This window comes from Sinocyclocheilus grahami, unplaced genomic scaffold (assembly GCF_001515645.1).
Source record: "Sinocyclocheilus grahami isolate Dianchi unplaced genomic scaffold, SAMN03320097.WGS_v1.1 scaffold87.1, whole genome shotgun sequence".
NCBI classification, from domain to species: domain Eukaryota; kingdom Metazoa; phylum Chordata; class Actinopteri; order Cypriniformes; family Cyprinidae; genus Sinocyclocheilus; species Sinocyclocheilus grahami.
The window spans coordinates 1223112-1245841 of NW_015505266.1; the positions used below are offsets into that span (position 1 = coordinate 1223112).

The following is a 22730-nucleotide window of genomic DNA, read 5'->3' on the forward strand; positions in this document are numbered from 1 at the left end:
TGTGTGTGTCTGTATGTATATATACATATAGTTCTTAAATATATTATTATTAATTGATTTAATGTTTGAATTTGAGCTACTGTCTGTAAGTGTTAGGCTTTCAAATAAAATACGATAATATATATCGTTTTTAAATCTATTATTATTATTATTGTTGTTATTATTATACAATTAAATATATAAGCAATATCGCTTATACAACAGTTCGACGGAACATGTGTGTAATTAAACAAGAAATAACGGGAGTGCCTAATAAAACCCTTTTTTGTGCAGAACTACTTCCGGATTCAAAGCTCAAGTTGACAGTTAAACATACGTCACTTTTAGAATTCGTATCAAGGGCATGTGCTGCTTCAGTTAGGTTATTAGTGAGAAAAAATGAGGTTATTAGAGAGAAACAATGCGGCTAGACGTTTCTTCTTATATTAACTAACATACTCTACGATTAGCTCAGTGAATAATAAAAAAAAACATAGACCCGACTAGAACAAGCGGAGTGATACAAAATTGTGAAAGGGCGTTCCTGTAGCGATACCAGTACAATATCTCACGGTTCTCAACCAATCAGATTTGAGAACCAGAACGAACTGTTGTATAAAAATTAATATTATATACATATTTATAAATATCATAATACATATTAAATATCATAATATGTAAATTGTATTTTTATACAAAACAATTCTAAATATAAAAGTATTATAAAATCATAAAATACAATATAACATTCTTATAATTATTATATTACATAATTATCACATTATGTTGTTTACTTTTGATCATATAAATAAAATATTATAAAACAATCTATGTAATATGCATAACATACATATATAGTATTATATTACAGTTTTTATAATATAAATATTAATAAATATAATATTGTATATATTGTTTTTACATAAGGTTTTCATATTCAGTATATTCATATATGTGTGGGTGCTATACATATATTATAATTATTATTTTACTTATATAATTATCATATATTGTTTTATTTTTATATTATATATAAATAAATACATAGAAGTACAATATACATTACATACAAATATACTACACAGATTATTTTATATATATTTATATATATATTTTAAGATTCCTAATGCAAATTCATATATATATATATATATATATATATATTTTTTTTTTTTAGAAAGTATATACAGTACATGTTATATATTTAGTTTGTTTTATTCTTATTTTATTTGATACATTCTAAAAAAAAACTGTAAATAATTTTTTTCCCTTTTACACCAAATGTTGGATAATTTTTACATTTTGTAACAATTCTGTACATGACCTCGCACTGTAATTGTACATACCCGTTTCTCTTCGAGTTCATGAGCCACTGAACAAAGTCTTGCGCTCTCCTGGTCTCCAAGTATTTGCTGTAGTCATTGGAGAAAGTTCCCTCAGAATAACAGACAAGAGGCTTGGCTTGTAAGAATGAATGAATTCTGAAATTATTTCGTACTTCTTGAACTTGAACTTGAAAACAATGTTATTTAATATGTGTAAAGCGTAAATAAGTCACAAACAATTAAACACATTTTTGTTGAATTTTATTACAGATTGAAAATATCTCTGCTATATCATAAAAATGATGGCGTATATTTTAAAAGTAATGGCACACACAATAAATATTTTCTTAAAAGATGACTTGATACTCAAAGCTTGATTATTTAAAGTGTGAAAATATTGTAATGCATTATTTTATATTTAATATATTTGATAATTAAAATATAAAATTATATTAAACATTAACATTATTTTTGTACTATACATGAAAATGTACAGCTGGCAATGAACCTGATATGGAAAATACACAATATTGCTCTCCCCAGCTTAAAAGGTAATTAATAATAATAATAAATAATAATAATTAAATCTGAGAGTATTTAATTCAAATACCTATTTTATTTTATTTTATTTTTACTCTCAGTTTTCTTTAGCTAGCTCATCAAGCTTTGTGTTCATCCAGTAAGTATTTCTATGTTTTTTTTCGGTGTACTAAAGACTCATGACTCAGTTGTTCAGACTGTACATTTGAAACTGATAAACGTGACTAAAGGAGTCCGTTATAGCATCACAGTACAGTAGCTACAGGGTTCTTGTGGATTCAGTGGCTGCTGATGGGGAGTCGCACACTCCTGACGTGTTTAAGTGCATGAAGTGGTCTGGAAGTAATGTGGATTCAGTGCTGGGGGCTTCTGGGTGGGCTTTTTTGGTCCAATGGAAAGTTTCACAAGTTCAAGCAAAGCAGTTTTTCAGAAAGTGACTCATGTGAGTGTAGACGTGCCGATTGGCCGAGCCGCCGAGACCGTGGTCTTCATCAGTGTACCACTGACAGAGAGACAGAACAGGTCACGAGTGAAAAACACTTCAAATATTCACCATATATCTACTTTAATACTTTTTAACGGACTTTTCATGTGTTTTTTAGTTTTAGTACACATGATTCTTGTGTCCAACCCAGGATGCTTTGCAGTCCAAATAAGTGTGATTTGATTAACAAAAATCATTGCAATGCAATATGAATATGTCAGTGACAACTTTGTGTAAACAAAAGTGGTGGACAAAGTTTCTTCATATATAAAAAAAATCCCAGAATGCATTTTGAGGTGCTAGAATTTGATTACTAGCATATCAAGTTTTCATATATTTGTTGGTTTAATCAACAAGAAATTAATTTAGTTGAAAACTGTACAATTTGTTGTGCATCAGTAATCAACTTAAACTGAAACTTCAAATTTAAATGTTTTAAAAATGCTATTAATAAAGTTGTTTTTTAATAAAATCAGGACAACAGTAAAATCTCTACTTTAACTGCAAATATAATATTTTTTAATGATTTCAAATATTTTAACAGACAAGAGGCTTGGCTTGTAAGAATGAATGAATTCTGAAATTATTTCGTACTTCTTGAACTTGAACTTGAAAACAATGTTATTTAATATGTGTAAAGCGTAAATAAGTCACAAACAATTAAACACATTTTTGTTGAATTTTATTACAGATTGAAAATATCTCTGCTATATCATAAAAATGATGGCGTATATTTTAAAAGTAATGGCACACACAATAAATATTTTCTTAAAAGATGACTTGATACTCAAAGCTTGATTATTTAAAGTGTGAAAATATTGTAATGCATTATTTTATATTTAATATATTTGATAATTAAAATATAAAATTATATTAAACATTAACATTATTTTTGTACTATACATGAAAATGTACAGCTGGCAATGAACCTGATATGGAAAATACACAATATTGCTCTCCCCAGCTTAAAAGGTAATTAATAATAATAATAAATAATAATAATTAAATCTGAGAGTATTTAATTCAAATACCTATTTTATTTTATTTTATTTTTACTCTCAGTTTTCTTTAGCTAGCTCATCAAGCTTTGTGTTCATCCAGTAAGTATTTCTATGTTTTTTTTCGGTGTACTAAAGACTCATGACTCAGTTGTTCAGACTGTACATTTGAAACTGATAAACGTGACTAAAGGAGTCCGTTATAGCATCACAGTACAGTAGCTACAGGGTTCTTGTGGATTCAGTGGCTGCTGATGGGGAGTCGCACACTCCTGACGTGTTTAAGTGCATGAAGTGGTCTGGAAGTAATGTGGATTCAGTGCTGGGGGCTTCTGGGTGGGCTTTTTTGGTCCAATGGAAAGTTTCACAAGTTCAAGCAAAGCAGTTTTTAAAAAAGTGACTCATGTGAGTGTAGACGTGCCGATTGGCCGAGCCGCCGAGACCGTGGTCTTCATCAGTGTACCACTGACAGAGAGACAGAACAGGTCACGAGTGAAAAACACTTCAAATATTCACCATATATCTACTTTAATACTTTTTGGAGCTGCTTTATGGATTGTCGACATGAAGAATTCACGTCTACCAATGTGACATGCAAAAAAACTCTAATTATGCTAATTATTTTATTAATTTTATTAATTGTTTATTTATATATATAAATTTACAAATAAATGTAAAAATAAATTAAGAAACCTTTTTATATGTAATATTTTAGTACTATATATATATATAATATTTATATTTATTATACAAATGTATAAATAATTTAATTTAAGCATAATTCTATATATTTCAATTAATATAAAATAATATTATTATATTTTTATTACTATATTCATTATATTATAATTTATTCAAATAAATTTGCATGACTAAAATGCAATTCTGCTCCTTTCTTACCATTGTATCAAAGTCCACTTGTTCATCCACGAGCGCTTTAGAGATCTGAGCAGCTTGTTGGAAGTGAACATTATCTAAAAACACCAACGAAAAGCAGAAAAAAAAGACGTGATGAGTTTTCATTTTAAGTCAAGTAATTTGAGTTATTTTAAAGATATTTATATGTTTAGGAATTTTAAATAAATACTTTTTTTTTTTTTTACTGATCTACAACTCAAAATACCAAGGAAATATATTTCTGCAGTTTTTAGGAAATATTCGGTATAAGTATAATAACTAAAATGACTTAAAATATATTTGTTATGATATTTACAGTAATTGAACATGTAAATAATATATAAGGGCTGCATATAAAAATTTCAGTGATAAATGAATATAAATTTCAGAAAATATACATATTTTTAAAAATGACAAAAGAAAAACATTAAACAAGAATGCAGCTCATTTTTATTTTTTATTTTCATATGAATTTATTTTCATTTCTTCATGTTATGCAGAGACAGGACGAGGGACAGAGATAGAGAGAGACAGGTCGTATCTCACCGTCAGCGGTGCCGTGCACCAGGAGGTACTGGACCGATTTAAAGTTCTTGGCTCTTCCCGTCACTGTGGAATTCTGCAAGAATCATAACATCCCATAAACCCTGAGTGTTGCTTGCGCTTTCCTCTCATGAGTTATTTCAGGACTGACTCATGCTTCTCTGTGACGTCATCATGGGGAAACCAATGAGTTTATCGAAAAAAAGTTTAGAATTTCCAAACGCAACTTACATCGTAAAAGGCCTGGTTCTCCGCTGGCGTCAGCATGTACCTCTCAGTGTAAATAGAGTCTGGAGGAAATTACAGAACAGTCTTATCACATGACAGGAATGAACTTCAATGAGGGGAAAATGAAATATAAAACCATAATCAGTACTACGTAGTAACTGATTACATGTAATCTGGTTCACATAATCAGATTCCAAAAACGAAGTACTTGTAATTAGATTATCTTTCATTTGAAAATGCTAGATTACAGTTACGTTTTTATGGAATTCATGATTATATATTCACTCAATGGCATTACATTTTTCCGAATGTATTGATTTCATAATATTGATAACAGAATGAAATACATTTTCTTTGTTTTAATCAGTATGGTACACAATTACATTCGTGTCTACGTGACAAAAGAGCTAAATCAAAATCTAATCTAAAAGTAATGAAAACGTACTATAGACTACATTACCTAATATCTGTAATCCAGATTATGTTACTAACTACAGTTTTCATAATGTAATTTGAAATCAGTAATGGATTACGATTATACATAATACATACCATAATACTCCCATTTAGAGACGGGAGCGACGGCCATTCCGCATTTAAAGACTCCACTTCCGGCTCCCAGAACCATGGAAGTGACGTAACCGCCGTAAGACTGCATCACAAACACACGGTTACTTATACAGTGACCCAAAAAATTGTATTTGTACTTAAAATGCATGAATATCTTTGCATCAAATAACAAAATATAAAAGTGAGTGTCATTATTTTAAAGACGGATAAAACAACCACTTTGCAATCAACTGTTTTGACAGTTTTGACAACTGTCAAAGTGAAGATTCCAAAAACGAAGTACTTGTAATTAGATTATCTTTCATTTGAAAATGCTAGATTACAGTTACGTTTTTATGGAATTCATGATTATATATTCACTCAATGGCATTACATTTTTCCGAATGTATTGATTTCATAATATTGATAACAGAATGAAATACATTTTCTTTGTTTGTTTTAATCAGTATGGTACACAATTACATTCGTGTCTACGTGACAAATGAGCTAAATCAAAATCTAATCTAAAAGTAATGAAAACGTACTATAGACTACATTACCTAATATCTGTAATCCAGATTATGTTACTAACTACAGTTTTCATAATGTAATTTGAAATCAGTAATGGATTACGATTATACATAATACATACCATAATACTCCCATTTAGAGACGGGAGCGACGGCCATTCCGCATTTAAAGACTCCACTTCCGGCTCCCAGAACCATGGAAGTGACGTAACCGCCGTAAGACTGCATCACAAACACACGGTTACTTATACAGTGACCCAAAAAATTGTATTTGTACTTAAAATGCATGAATATCTTTGCATCAAATAACAAAATATAAAAGTGAGTGTCATTATTTTAAAGACGGATAAAACAACCACTTTGCAATCAACTGTTTTGACAGTTTTGACAACTGTCAAAGTGAAGTTTGTCAGATTCATGATATCAGAACAACGGTTTCTGGTAATTAAACTTACCCAGCCCCAGATGGCAACCCTGTTTTTATCTATGAAGCCCATGTCAATAAAATGTCTAAAAATGAAGAAAAAATATATAATGGTCATTTCTAATAAATTACATGCAAATGTCAACTGTATGCTATGTATCATGATTAAACCAATTGTTATAGTTCAATTATGAGTGAATTATTGCTAGAATACTGCACTTCACTACAATTTTTTTAGTGTAGGTGGTTTCTAGGGTCTTTGAGGTGGTTGCTAGGGCATTGCTAAGTCGCTAGATGGTTTCCAGGGTGTTCTGGGTGGTTGCTAGGCATTGCTAGGTTGACAGGATGTCACTAGATGGTTTCCGGGGTGTTCTGGGTGGTTGCTAGGTTGACAGGATGTCAATAGATGGTTTCCAGTGTGTTGGGAGATGGGATGCTAGGGCATTGGCAAGTTGCTAGGGTGTCGCTAGGTGGTTTCCAGGGTGTTCTGGGTCATTGCTAAGTAGTTCCTGAAGTGTTCTAGGTGGCTGCTAGAGTATTGCTAAGTGGTTTCCAAGGTGTTCTGGGTGGGCGCTAGGATGTCAATAGGGTGATATGGCTGATCATTAGGGGTGTCGTTAGATGGTTTCCACAGTATTATGAATGGTTTCTAGGATGTTTCTAAGTGGTTTCCAGGGGTTCTAGATGGTCACTAGGGCTAGTATGACTATTATGTTGCTAAGTGGTTTCTGAGGTATTGTAGGTGGTTGCTTGGGCATTGATAAATGGTTTCTAGGGTGTTCTGGGTGGTTGCTATGTCGTCGCTAGGGTGATTTAGGTGGTCACTAGAGCGTTGCTACAGATTATAGCTTCCAGGGTGTTCTGGGAGGTTGCTAGGTCATTGCAAGGGTGATTTGAGTGGTCACTAGAGTGTTGCTACAGATTGTAACTTCTTGAGTGTTCTGGGTGGTTGCTAGGTCTTTGCTAGGGTGATTTGGGTGGTCACTAGAGTGTTGCTACAGATTGCAGCTTCCAGAGCACTCTGGCTGGTTAGTAGGTCGTTGCTAGGGTGATTTCAGTGGTCACTAGAGCGTTGTTACAGATTGTAGCTTCTAGAGCGTTGTGGCTGGTTGCTAGGTCGTTGCTAGGGTGATTTGGATGGATGCTAGAGTGTTGCTACAGATTGTAGCATCCAGAGCATTCTGGCTGGTTGCTAGGTCATTGCTAGGGTGATTCGGGTGGTCTCTAGAGTGTTTCTACGGATTGTCGCTTCCAGAGCGTTCTGGCTGGTTAGTAGGTCGTTGCTAGGGTGATTTCAGTGGTAACTAGAGCGTTGCTACAGACTGTAACTTCTAGAGCGTTCTGACTGGTTGCTAGGTCGTTGCTAGGGTGATTTCGGTGGTCACTAGAGTGTTGCTACTGATTGTAGCTTCCAGAGCATTCTGGCTGGTTCCTAGGTCGTTGCTAGGGTGATTTGGGTGGTCACTAGAGTGTTGCTACAGTTTGTAGCTTTCAGAATGTTCTGGCTGGTTGCTAGGTCATTGTTAGGGTGAGTTGGGTGGTCACTAGAACGTTGCTACAGATTGTAGCATCCAGAGCGTTCTGGCTGGTTAGTAGGCCGTTGCTAGGGTGATTTGGGTGGCCACTAAAACATTGCTACAGATTGTAGTTACCAGAGCATTCTGGCGGGTTGTTAGATCATTGCTAGGGAAATTTGGGTGGTCACTAGAGCGTTGCTACAGTTCGTAGCTTTCAGAGTGTTCTGGGTGGTTGCTAGGTCATTGCTAGGGTGATTTGGATGGTCAAAGGGTGGAATCCAGGCTGTTCTGGGAGGTTACTAGTATGTTGAGAAGGGGTTTCTAGGTGGTTGCCAGGTTGTTTCCAGGATAATTTGAGTGGTTGCTAAGGCATTGCTATGTGAGTTGCCAGGGTGTTTTGGGTGGTTGCTAGGGTGTTGCTAGGTAGTTTTCATTGTATTCTGGGAGGTTGTCTATACTGGATCAAGTCAACAGAGTTTAGATATGAATCCTTTATTGTAAATCTATGAGATTTTTTCACCATTTTAACATCCAACATTTGAAAAATTGTTAGTCTGATCGCTAAGTAAAGTAACAGCTCACCTCTCCTCAACAAAACACATGGTTTGAGGAATTATTCATATCTGCTGTACAAAAATATCAATACATATTCACTTCAGAGCTGTGTGGACACACATTTGTACCTAGCAGCTGTTATCTGATCCTCAACTTCGTAAGTGCCGAGTCGTTTGTAGAGGGCATGCATGATTTTGTCTCCTTGGTAACCACTTCCTCTCCCATCAAAGCTGGCCACAATCACTTTCTCCGTGCTGGCCAAGTATGTGGACCATGCTACCCTGAACTGGAAATCTGACTTCTGACTGCAGGGGCCTGCATATCTACAGGATATGAAAGAATCAAGACTGTAGTGGCCATCAAACCCAGATCAGAGCTCAAAATCAAACCACAAAATGTGTAGCTAGCTTACACATCAATAAGCAGAGGATATTTTTTGGATTTGTCGAATTTGGGAGGCAGAATCATCTGGTACCAGAGGTCTGAGGGAAAAAAAACCCACACAAGATTAGGATTTAAAACAAACATATTTCTAAGTTATTCGATCTGATTCTCCGCTCTCCTGCAGAGTCAGCCTTACCAAACTCTCCGATCTTCAGTGTGCCATGCGTAACAGACGGCATTGAGATATCCTGCAGAGTATTTTCCAAATCTTTGTTGTCTTCAAGAACTCTCACCTCTAAAAAATGTTTTGAGAAATTCCGTAAGTTAGTACCAGGAATATATATATATATATATATATATATATATATATATATATATATATATATATATATATATATATATATATATATATATATATATATATATATATATATATATATATATATATATATATATATATATATATATATATATATATATATATATATATATATATATATATATATATATATATATATATATATATATATATATATATATATATATATATATATATATATATATATATATATATATATTGTATATTTTTACTGTAATATTATAATATAATAATTATAATTAATATATTATTATAATTAATTAATTAATGGTTTCCAGGGTGTTCTGGGTGGTTGCTAGGTTGACAGGATGTCACTAGATGGTTTCCAGTGTGTTGGGAGTTGGGATGCTAGGGCACTGGCAAGTTGCTAGGGTGTCACTAAGTGGTTTCCAGGGTGTTCTGGGTCATTGCTAAGTGGTTTCTCAAGTGTTCTAGGTGGTTGCTAGAGTATTGCTAAGTGGTTTCCAAGGTGTTCTGGGTGGGTGCTAGGATGTCAATAGGGTGATATGGGTGATCATTAGGGGTGTTGCTAGATGGTTTCCACAGTATTCTGAATGGTTTCTAGGCTGTTTCTAAGTGGTTTCCAGGGGTTCTAGATGGTCACTAGGGCTAGTATGACTATTATGTTGCGAAGTGGTTTCTGAGGTATTGTAGGTGGTAGGAATTGATAAATTATATATATATATATATAAAATTAATATTGTAATTCTATTACTTATATAGTGGCCCAGTAGTGCACAACACAACAAAATCTCCAAAGCAACGAAATTAGCACAACACGACAAAATTAGTCCTATGCATTGTGTTGTGGCGATTTCGTTGTGCACTACTGGGACACCGTACTTATATTACAAAATAACATATGAAAATTTACATTAAAAATGAATAAATTAGTGAATGAATATATTTTTTATTATATTTTTGTAGAGGACATGGGAAGGGGATGTAATGAAAAATGTTCAGTAAATGGGATTTGAACCCATTTATGCTAACTGCTAATCTGTGCGCTAACAGCTAATGGCAGCGGTTTTAATGACTTTAATGCTTAGCCAAACCTGTTCCATCTCTGCTGTTTCTCAGTGTATGCAGAGGCAGTCCAGGCCCTTCAGAAACAAACAAATAAAAGGAGTTGGGTACATTTCATTGACTTTTTGTGTGCTTTATGTACTTTGCATACAGAGAAGTGCTATAAAATGAATATACATGACGTACCAGAACAGCTCATGAGGTAGTAGCTTCCTTTAGTGCTAAACAGGGCAGAATTATATTTGCACCGGTCCGCATTGAGGGTACAGGTCAGACATTCACGCTCAGAATGAGAATCAACATTTATAGTCATTCTGCCGAAAAATAAATACACAATTTATTAAATTTTTCAACTATGAAAATATCTGAATGATTTCAGCTTGCAACACTCACTTGTAAATGTTCCTTTGGCCCGGACTCGCATTGTGTTCGTTACTCACATAGTATCTGTCACAAACAGAGAAAAAAAGTTGAGAAAAGAATCTCGGACACTCTGTACCAGAGGTTTCTAGCAAATGAACTTACACAGCATCGTTTGTGACCTTAAGGATGCTAGTGACCTCCCAATTTCCTGTTGTCAGGAACGACCTTACTGTCTAGGAAACAATATCGAACAATATGAAAAAATATGCAGAACACATGCAACGCTGTGTTTCTACTTCAATTTGAAGTTTATATTAGCTGAATGCAAAAATAAAATTGGTTACTAAAAATGGCTCAATTTGCCATTTTATCTTAAAAGAAAGCTAAAATCTAAAAATTGTAATACAATTTAAAATATTGTAAGTGTAAATATTCAATACATATACATATTAATACAATAACATAACCTTAAATATAAGTTTAAATAGACATTTTAAATAGTACAAAATTGTATAAAATTGTAAACTCACTGGACTGAAATAAACAAGATGCTTAAATTGCTTCTCATCACTCATAATGTAATAACAACTGCTGCCGTCCGGCCGAAAGACAGGTTCATCGGGAGAAAACTATGAAAACAGGGCAAACAAACCAACAAACAGACATATTAGCTTAACTCAACACTGCATTGAACATCAATTGATAACTTTGTCATCAAATAATTCATACCCGGCCAACCCAACCCGTGCTGCTTGTGATAACCTGGCTCTGTTGAAAAAAAAAAGCATATGAGAAAAAAGAATTGTGATTGGATGAGGATTGTGCTTCATTCGATTCAGTGACTCTACAATAGTCCAAGAAGTTAGATGTACCAGTGAACTTTCTGTCCAAGCACTGCCGCTGAAGTCATATGTCTTCAAAACGACAAAGTTCTGCGTTCTCTTCTGCCACTGCACTGCAATTCGCTCATCTGACGCCCATGTAACAGTGCTCAGGTAGTGCTCTCTGTGATACAACACATCGTTTTAGGTCAAATTACTGAAGAACTTGCTGAAGAACACATGCAAACACCAAAACTCTACCTTACCCTGCACCAACATCACTGGGAACCAGGACTTCATTGGTTATGGTTGTGTTTGTGTCCAAGACAAAGAGTTTGACAGTTGGGTTTGGGGTTCCGGCCTTTGAAACAAGCAAATGGGAGCATCAAAAATGTGCGTTATAAATAAATAAGTCACCCAAAAGTTTAAATTTGCTGAACATTTACTCACCCTCAGGCCATCCAAAATGAGTTTGTTTCTTCATGGGAACATATTTGGAGAAATTTAGCATTACATCACTAATGGATGGATCATCTGCAGTGAATGGGTGCCGTCAGAATGAGAGTCCAAACAGCTGATAAAAACATCACAATAATCCACAAGCAAGACTCCAGAGTCCATCAATTAACCTCTTGTCAAGCGAAAATAGTTGTGTTTGTGATAAACAAATCCATCATTAAGATGTTTTTTTAACTTCAAACTGTTTCCAGCTAAAATACGAGTCCTCTATCGGTAAGGCTGCTTTCTTCAGTGAAAAAGTTATGAATCATGTGAGAAATATGCACAGATCAATCCCCGTTTACAGTCCAAAACAGTTCTAAACAAATATCTTGGTATATTCTGATGTGAGAAGACAAACAGAAGATGGACGTTTTCACTGCAGAAAGCGTTATTATGGATTATGTACTCATATTTTAGCCTGAAGCAACTGATTAACGTTAAAATGCCTTGATGATGGATTTGTTTCTTGCAAACACACAACTTTTCACTTCACAAGACGTGGTGAACCGGACTGGAATCCTGTTGTGGATTGTTGTGATGTTTTTATCAGCTGTTTGGACTCTCATTCTGGACGGCACCCATTCATTACAGCAGATCCATTGGTGACCAAGTGATGTAATGCTAAATTTCTTCAAACTTGTTCCGCTGAAGAAACAAATTCATCTACTGTACATCTTGGATGGCCTGAGGGTAAATTTCCAGCAAATTTTCAATTTTGGCAAACTATTTCTCTAACATCACACTTTGCTTTAAAAAAATAAAATAAAATCCTTTTACCTTGGGGTATGGTATTAAGACCGTATTTGGATATTGGCCTTCTCCGTACCATGTATACTCAATGTTGTGGACTCCTGAGTCATTAAATTTGGCGTATGCCACAAACCTCCCATTTGGTGACCACCACAGAGCAAAGTTGGTGGAGAACATCTCCTCTGCAGAGAAAACAGGTATACAAGAACACTAGCTTTTTTGGTGAAATATTCCATTAAGTCTTCAAAAAGTAAAATACCTCTGTTATGAATGGTTAACATCCATCAGCTTCATTAAATATGTATCTCTTACCCTCGTACACCCAGTCAGGAATGCCATTGAGGATAAGGTTGTGGGCTCCATCAGTAGTGACCTGCCTGAATGCAGAGGTGGGCGTTTCTTTCACAAAGACGTTGTTTTGCCACACAAAAGCCTGCATGGATTTGAAAAAATATATATATCATTAAACATTTTTATTGGGTGGGAGTATGTGTGCAAAGTGTTTGGAGTTTTGGAAAACAAGCAGTTTTGTAGTAGCTACTTTGAAGCTAGCTCGTCCAGTTACTCCCTTGACTGCTACACGCTACTATCCAAGATATTTGGTGGAGAAAAAAGCTGAGTCATTCCTTGTCAACTCAACCAGACATTCTTCAGACATTCCTCTTTAAAAGAAAAAAAAGTACCATATTTTTGCAAACTGACCCACATTTGGTTTTTGACCACTGAAAATATGTACATTTTAACAATTTACTCTTGGAGCCATATTGTCCAAAAGGAAAGTTTGTTAAGACCCAATATCTAAAAGGGCATTAGGATATCTTTAATACATCTTGAGTTACAGGCATGCAAACTTTGGAGAAAAACTTGAAATGTACTGTTTCTCCATTTTTGAATGGTCACCATTGACACATAATGCAACAAAGATTGCTAAAGTGAACAGATTTTACTAACAGACCTACCAATCGCTGTGTAAAAATAACATTATGATGCTGCCATCTTTCTGAAAATTGCCATTTTGACCCCCTCTCTACAAAATAGTGGATTACTCAGTCAATATTCATCCATGACATTTAATATTTTAGCTTTCATCACTATACAGGTAAAAATATCAGCAAAATCCAAAATTTGAGCCAGGGAAGTTTTTTACATTTGGTTGATTTGACACGGAATGACCCAGCTGCATGTTTTGTAAGAAACAAATCCATCATTAAGACATTTTTTCACTTCAAACCGTTGCTTCCAGCTAAAATATGTGTCCATAATCCATAATATTGCTTTCTTTAGTGAAAAACTCATCTTGTTTGAAACAGGAGAGAAACATGCACAGATAAAGCACAGTTTTTACAAGTGAAAACAGTCCAAAACAGTTCTAAACAAATATGTTTATGGATTTTGATGTGAGAGGACAACCAGGGATGGACTTTTTCACTAGAAAAAGCAATATTATGGATTATAAACTCGTATTTTAGCCAGCATTTTGTCATACTACAACACTACTTGCTGGGAAAATTAGCTTGATACTGGAAAAGCTACAGCCCTCAACATTTAATATATCTTTTGAACATTTAACTAATAACACTAGTAAATACTGTATTTATAAATCACAGTATTTAACTGTTTATTTAATTAAAGTTATTTAACAAAAAGAAGCTGTGTGCGCAAATATCTCTGTCATGCTATAGCGCTACTTGCTGGAAAAATTAGCTTGTTGTTGGAAAAGCTACACTGTTTTTTTTTAAATAGCTTAGCTATTGTCATGCTACTGAAAAATGTAGTCAAGTTAGTAGCATTGCTTCTTATAGTTAGTTACAAATCGAAAAGCCATATGATTAAACAATTTTGTCATGATACAGCGTTACTTATTGTAAAAATTTGCTTTTTTGGAAAAACTAAAGTTTCTTTTACCTCCAGTATGTAATATATCTTTTATAATACTTAACTATAGACTAGAAAACCCCAGTATGTATTGATATATCCTGATATTTAAAAAAGGAAGCTGTGTGCGCAAACTGTCACGAGTTTGTTGGAGAAATTAGCATATTACCTAAAAAAGCTACATTGTTTTCAAAAACAGCTTAGCCACTGTCACACTACTAAAAAATGTAGTAACACTTTTGTCAAACCACTGCTATTTGTTGTGAAAAATAAAAAAAAATGACAATTGCGATGTGGCAAAATTACTAATTGATGTTTGTAGTTAACCCTATGTAGTTAGCTACCCTCAAAACTGTTTAAAAGTACATATTAACACATGTAGTAAACCAAGTACATCATAGACAGAAAGAATAAATAATGACATGGCAAAAACTAGTTAAATGACGACAATAAGGTTTTATGACACGTACATGACATAACAACTACTGATATGATACTCACCAGTTTGTGGCCGGTTGGCGACCATGCTAGGTACTGGATTTCATGTGGAATATCTGCATTTATAAAATCCCTGAAATAAAGAGCAAATTAGTCATCTTAAATGATTACAGAGTGATCATTAATCACAGTTATGACATAGCATAGCAGTTTGTTAGCATAAACAGCTAGCTAAATTTATAGAGCATAAAAACACTAGTAAACAAACCTTTTTTCCAGGTCATAGATGGAATATGATGCAGTGTAGGAGTGTCTCCATAGCTAGAGAAGAAAGTAAACATTAAACATCTGGACACCAATAGCAGACGATAAATGATTAATTACTACATCAAAGCATTTCATGGATTACCTTAGTGTAGTTGCTCAGGAAACAGACGTATTTTCGATCGGCTGACACCATGTAATCAAAAGCTGCCACACGGGACTGATAACATCAAAGAAAGACAACCGTTGTAAGTTCAAGGAATAGATACAAACGTGCATTTACATGTAAGCCATTTAACAGATGCTCTTATCAGACTTTTAAACAGATCTAAGAACAGAGAATTGCACATGCCTTAATTCGAATAGACCATTTTAGAATTCTGAAGAAACAAGAGTGGTGCTTTCTTGTGTGAAACTGGTTTAGTACATTGCTATGTGGTTGCTAGGGTATTCTAGGTAGTTGCTAGGCGGTTGCTTACTGCGCCAACTATAAAAAGACCCAACCCCACATCTTTCGATGTAAATTTATGGGACTTTTCACTTGCTTAATCGCTCATGTGGCAAAAATCATTGAAATCATGTTAACACTTTAATTTAGGGACCAATTCTCACTATTAACTAGTTGCTTATTAACATCCCTATCATCACTAGCATACTGGCTGTTTATTAACACTTATAAGGCACATATTAATGTGTTATTCTGCATAACCATATTTTAGATACCTTAACCCTACCCCATACCTAAACTTAACAACTACCTATTAATAAGCAGCAAATTAAAAGTTTATTGAGACAAAGTCATTGTTAATAGTTAGTTAATAATAGTGAGAATTGGCCCCCCCAGACTAACCAAACTCACTTATATAATGTGTTATGGTTCACACACGTCCAGTACGTGACATTTCAACACACCACTTTTTATTCAGAAAAGGGAAGAAGTGGCAAGCACTCTTACAAATATCTGCTGATTCACAAATTCACTTCCATTTCCTGTGGTTGCGTTGATCAGATGCAATGAACCTTCTCCTGTCTTGTGAAGATATTCATCATCTGCATGAAAAATATAAAGGTACACTGTAAAAGAAAATCTGTGACATTTACGGTAAAATACCGGCAGCTGTGGTTGCTAGAACTTCACCGTAAAAAAGATGGTAGCAACATTTTAGGTTTTACAGACTGAACTTAAATTCACAGTAAAAAACGTATTTCATTAACTGATGTAAAGTTAATGAACCAATATATTGAAGCACTAATATCTGTTTTGAACCATTGTAATGCACTGATAACCACCAAAAACGGTTGGTGATGAGAAAGTCACATGATGAACCAAAGCTTATCACAAACAGTTTTTCTACGAGCTGAGGACCGCTTTGAATAAGAAGGTGCACAGTGCCATTCACACAAACACTAAACACCATCATGGTGACACACATGATACTGAAATAATGCAATAAACATTCATTTAACAACATTAGATGTAAGATAAAACCCTAATGTACACAACTGATAAGAAAAAAACTAAGAAGAAACAGTTATTAAAAAAAACATCAAATATTAAGTGTCATGCAGGGAATTCTGGGAGTGTCAATTTACGGTTTGTCACTGTAAATTATAGAATGACTTTTTCATTTTCACTTCCAAAAACTGTAATTTTAACAATATTTTACTGTAAAATTACATTAAATATAATAACATTTATTCACCATATATAATATGGAAACTTACTGTTAGCTTTTTACGGTGGCATTTTTACAGTATTTTACTGTTAAAATCACAATCATTTTTTACAGTGTATAGCAAATGGTTGATTTCATTATAAAACATGCTACTATCCACTTACAAAAGTTTACTTAAGAACATATCATGTATTATCATGTTTTTGGACTTGGTACTAAAAGTAAATAACACAGAACATGGATATGCACTTAAAAACACCAAAAAATGCCATGGTAGAACGATATAAAAACCATGGTAGGCTACATGTTATATTTCAAAGTTCCATAGTGTTTCTATTTGATTCCATCATTGTACCATGGTACAGCTACAGCATACTTTCTATTTAGGTTTACATATTTATTTGTAGTTTTTTTTTATTAATAGTACCTGAGGCCCATCGCATGTTGTATGACTTGGTTCTTGCAGTTCCATTGAAGTAATCTTCTAAAGTAAAAGTCCTCTGGGATTCAGTTTTATCCACTGATAGATAGATAGATAGAAAGATAGATAGATAGAATTGATTTATTGAAACACAAACTTTGTCACTGTATGTGTTATATAATAAATTGTGCATTATACAAGCAAAATCATTATCCCGTGCAAAGTTCAGATTGAGGGAAAGATAATGGCTCAGATAAGAGGTGCAGAGCGGTCCGTTCAGCGTCTAAAACACTGAAGTAAGCACTCCTGCAGCCAATCACCTGTGACAGCTTACTAACTATAATATTACTTCAGTAAGTGAGACTTATAAATCCATAAACATGTATAATAATAGTTTGACATTTACAAGTTTACCATGAATCCATAGAGCTATCAGAAATAGCTATTGATTTCAAGAGGCATTAATTAAACGTATCCACACAAATGCGCATGGATTTATCCATAAACAAGCACCTACCGTTGAGTAAAATGGCTGTTGGAACAGCTATTAACACAACGATCACTACGATCCCAAATGCTGCCAGAATCCATTTTCCAACCCCCTAGAATATGTCAAGAACAACAATCAGATAAATCCACTTTAAAATCAATCATACACGCAAAGAACGCAGCGCCTTTACTCTCCAAATGCGCTTTTACGCACAACTCTCTAAAGTTAAAAACGCACTTTTACAAACTGTGCACAAAATATATGCACTATTTAGCACTTACTGACCATCTTAGAGTGAAATGTGAGAGTCTTGGTTCAGAATTCCGTTATATTACAGCGCAATTCGGTTTCTCTGTTGCGCGCGGACACTCCCGAGAGTCGAATAGAGCAGGAATGTTAAATATTACCTCAACTTTGCTTGTTAAGGAAACAATAAAGTGGTGACAGCTTAAAGTTCGCATTCCTTTAAAACGCGGTATCTTAGTCACTGATACAGTAATTTCACTGTAATGCATGTCAAAGCTACTAATGAAGCTGAGCGTGGTGTTTTCTGCACAAAAGTTTGTCACGATGGCATGTTGTAAATGAATGGATCAGTGTCCTCAAATATTCATGCAAAGCAGATCATTTTTCATTTGTGTTATCAAACGCTCGATATTTGTCTTATAGCAAGCGCCATGTGAGGATGATTCGTCAGAAGCGTGTTACATACCAGTGAAATCCAATTCGTGAATCATTCTTTTGAACCGATTCGATTTTCGAGCGAAATGATTCGCAAAGCGATTATACAAAATGTATGTAGCTATTGTTAAAATGCTGGAAATTGTTAAAGATTTTAATGACTAGTAGTCGTATTAATATTTGAAATACTAGCCTATTCCCTGTTATTCAGGCTAAACTTGTAGCTGTGTTTTGGAACATGATAGCTATTTAGTTTTGAGCAGGTCATAGCTTAATAGTTTGCTAGCTACCACAGAACAAAAACCAGCTTGGCCAATTAGTAGCTGGTTTATTATTGGTCCACCATGTTCTACAAAAGCTATTTTACGAAAGAATGATTCGCTAAATGAATCGGACTTCCCAACACCTGTTAATAAATCTGTTAATTCATTAATCAAATCGTTAAAAGATAGGCCACAATTTACATTCTGTTATAGGCCTTAATAAATACTATTGTAATGAAAATGTGAAGCTTTAGCACTATGTATTAGCGATAAAGGCAAAAAGCAAACATTTCACACAGTATTAGTCGAGAATGGAATACATGAGGCATTACATTTTTCTGAACTAAGAAATAGAGCCATTTTTTCCATATGAATCATAGCTTAAGGAAAGCCAGCATTCCCTCGCATACTGTAATGGCCTGTTTTCTGACAGCTTTACAGCAGGCCCCATATAGCCTCTCAAACCATAAAATTTATGATGGTCATTGATAAAGCAAATAATAAATAATGTGAGGTGACATATAGGCGCACTTCCTTGAGTTGTTTTAAAGGAGATGAAGCGTGTGTTTGACTTTAGCATACTGGTGTATTATAAAAGCAAATTCCCTGATTTAAGTTCAAATCAAAAACTTAAGTCTTTAAAAACTATTCTAAACCTCATGTAGGCCATTTTGGGAATTAGATAATCGCATATGTTTCTACTTTGTTTAAACAATTTGATTAAGTCCGAATGGATTCCATCCCACATTAGACAATTCCCAAATATTAGGATTCAGGAATAGGGTGAACCCCTCTTTTTGGCATAAAGCATTATGTATTGCATTGATTTTCCATTCTTCAATCGTTTCTGTATTCTTTTAAAGAGTGTGTTTATTTATTTTGGTGTCTAAGCATATGCTTCCTTTGGGTGTGGTGTTCAATACTATTTCATAACCATGGATTGCAGTCGTGCACTGTGTAGTTGTGGTTTGTGGAGAGTCAATGACTGTTTACGGTGTTGCCACTTCATTTAAAGCCACAGAGGAGCTAGAGGGAGCTGCAGGAAAATTCAATGAAAAGACTTTCCTGTCAGTTTTTAGTATCTAAAGAGCACCTTTGAAATTTAAAACCATACATTATGTAAATTTTATTAATACAGAAATACTTCAAGTGCACTCAAGGCCTAAACTGTCTGAGGAAAACTAATTAAAGACTATTTCTAGGCCAATGTTTGGCCATTTTGTGAAAATGTTTTATGCATAACAACATAGTAGCGATGAATGATTCGCTACCCAGATAGCACATGTACTTCTGCAAGATGTCTGTTAAAGATCTCTTTGATCTGGAAAGCATCTGCTGTGGACAAACATCTAACAGACGTCTTTCAGATGTCAGTTTTACATACATTCTAAATCATAAACATCTTAAAGACATCTAATAGATGTCTATTTGACATCTAAAAGGAAACGTCCTATAGACGTATTGCAGATGAGCAAACACTCTATAAAATACGTCTTGCAGATGTAAATGCAGACATCAAATAGACGTCTCCGAGATGTATGTGTGCTATCAGGGTAACGATTTTTTGAACCGATGCTTCAACAGAAATGATTCACATCAACTGAATTTTAGTCATGTTCTTAATATCACCATTAACAAAGTAGGAAAACCCGTTGGAAAATCTCATGACAATTTGTAAAAATTTTACGTTTTGACGAATTGGTGGCTGATTCGTACAATCTGCTACACCCACTGACGGTTTAGGGGTGGAGTTTGATGTTTTTTTTTCTAAAAAGCAGTTTTCGTACGAATCACGAATTTATACGAAATGGACAACTTGTACAAAATAGTGAAGTTTTATCATTACACTGGGTTAGAAAACCTGCGGCATTTATGGTCAATCAAATTACTAAAAGTGTATGTTTTTCATATGAACCACAGCATACGAATTTATACTAAATCATCGCGCGAGTGACGCTTTATTGTGACATTGGATTGGAAAACCTGCTGCATTTTATTGTCAAACTACTCAATCAAAATTTGTGAATTAATAATTAAAAAACAAAAATAACTTTAAAATATCGTTATTGATTTATATTACAACTATTTATTATTATATATAATTTATTATATTTTATCAAGGGTTGGAATCAAACCGACTGTAACCAACCATATTCCGTAAGGACTCAAGATAATATAACATAGAAGATAACATGATAACTAAGGGCTTTTTCCACTGTCAAGGGCTGTAAAATGCAACAGATTAGATGTTTCACAAAAGATTTTCATCATATAGGAGTGAAAGGTCACATCCATGCATTCAAGGCGTTTACTGTAATTACGGTGCTAATTTTGCAATAAGTGAGTCACAATACCAGGATGACTTTCGGTTTTGACCAATCAGGGCAAAGTGTTCTGATGTCACTGTTGCTAGAGAAAGGCTCCTGCAATAAAGGGGCTGAAAAGACGTGATGTCACAGAAAACAATAAAAGGCCATGTGTGCTGTTTTTAGCCTGTTCACAACAGTCTTCGGAAGTAGATTTGAAAATGTGTTTGCACAATTAAACTGCGGCAGTGTTTCGAACAAAGGCGAATTATGATGTTTTACAAAATATTTCAAATTTGCGACTTAAAAAGGCTGAAGGAAACGTCAAAGGATTTTTTCCCCCATATCAGCGGATCTTCAGAAATCATTTAACAGCAGACAACAAGGGTTTAAAAGCCTGTTAAAAGCTCAACAAATGGCATAGTGTCTTCTTTATTGACTGCGCTCAGGTGGAACTATCCGTCTCATCTGCCACAAAGCGGACTTCCTCTGCAAACAAATACACACACACTCACTTAAATTCAATATGGCCTAATGCAGCATGGGCTACAGCACATTAAAACATCCTTTTTTGTGTCGCTTTTAACAGGTGATGTGCTTTAATGACATTGTAGCGGCATCAGGGACGATGTCACGCTGCTTCATGATGCGTTTGGTTCAGTAATGACTTGTTTATCAAGAAAAACACATCATTATTCTGTGACACAATAATGAATCACAGCACTTACGAGTCTCCAAGTGCACAGTAATACATCGGAAACATAAAATACACCTGCAAATACATGCTCTCCTCAATTTAAAAACTTCTCAAATTATTGCTTGGTTTGAAATATTTCAGAGCCTAAATGCTGGAGAAGTCTTTGCTGGAGTTTTTGATTGGTTTGACAGGATGTGTGCTATCTGTTATAAAACTGGAGACATGTTTATCCAAGATAAGGGTCATTTTGATGATAAGTATCTGGGGTTTAATGCATCAAAAGCGTAGCGAACATAAATCCAGATCTGGCCTTCTACATCCTAAAACGTCAAAACAAATTACTGTGGAGTCTAACAAAGTCTAACATCTTTTAACAACTTTACATATACACATGCATACACACACACACACAATAATAATAATAATAATAATTATTATTATTATTGTTGTTTTCTTATATTTACATATAGTAATTAATAATAATATATTGATTGTATATAAATAATACATAACTATTTTTATTATTATTATAACTATAACATTTAAAAACAATTTTAGGTTATATTATTATAATTTATATTTTCTGACAACAACAAGTAGTAGTAGTGGTAGTAATAATAACTTTTAATAATATTAACTATAATAATAGATATATTTTGGATTGTATATAAACAAGAACAATGATTTATATTTAAAGAATAATTGTAATCATTGTTATTATTAATATTACTATTATTATTAATTAATATTTTGGATTCTATACAAAAACATAACAATAGTTAATAATATATATATATATATATATATATATATATATATATATATA

At 33.9% G+C, this 22730-nt stretch overlaps 2 protein-coding genes and 1 long non-coding RNA gene across 3 annotated transcripts in view; all 3 read right to left on the reverse strand.

Moving 5' to 3' along the window:
* LOC107586984 (glucagon-1-like) overlaps positions 1 to 1553 on the reverse strand; it is a 2875-nt gene extending 1322 nt beyond the window's left edge. Inside the window, exons 1-2 of the mRNA XM_016274567.1 lie at positions 1538 to 1553; positions 1326 to 1440 (exon numbers count right to left, since the gene is read on the reverse strand). Coding sequence (XP_016130053.1) covers positions 1326 to 1440; positions 1538 to 1553 — 131 coding nt within the window. The remainder of the gene's footprint in view (positions 1 to 1325; positions 1441 to 1537) is intronic.
* Positions 1554 to 1980: 427 nt separating this feature from the next.
* LOC107586951 (dipeptidyl peptidase 4-like) lies at positions 1981 to 18397 on the reverse strand. Its single transcript, XM_016274515.1, has 26 exons — positions 18243 to 18397; positions 17985 to 18069; positions 17474 to 17566; positions 16326 to 16420; positions 15516 to 15590; positions 15375 to 15427; positions 15170 to 15239; positions 13106 to 13226; positions 12821 to 12975; positions 11809 to 11903; positions 11594 to 11726; positions 11451 to 11489; positions 11252 to 11350; positions 10884 to 10954; positions 10752 to 10805; positions 10545 to 10672; positions 10388 to 10435; positions 9150 to 9248; positions 8982 to 9051; positions 8698 to 8892; positions 6529 to 6583; positions 6196 to 6295; positions 4998 to 5056; positions 4770 to 4842; positions 4227 to 4300; positions 1981 to 2346 (listed from the first exon to the last, which is right to left on the reverse strand). Exons 1-26 carry the CDS (start codon positions 18243 to 18245, stop codon positions 2254 to 2256), a joined length of 2235 nt encoding a protein of 744 aa, XP_016130001.1. The 5' UTR covers positions 18246 to 18397; the 3' UTR covers positions 1981 to 2253.
* A 3226-nt stretch (positions 18398 to 21623) lies between these two features.
* The window catches only part of LOC107587006 (uncharacterized), a 3914-nt gene continuing 2807 nt past the window's right edge, over positions 21624 to 22730 (reverse strand). The window contains exon 3 of the long non-coding RNA XR_001609423.1: positions 21624 to 21696. This is a non-coding gene — a long non-coding RNA (uncharacterized lncRNA). The remainder of the gene's footprint in view (positions 21697 to 22730) is intronic.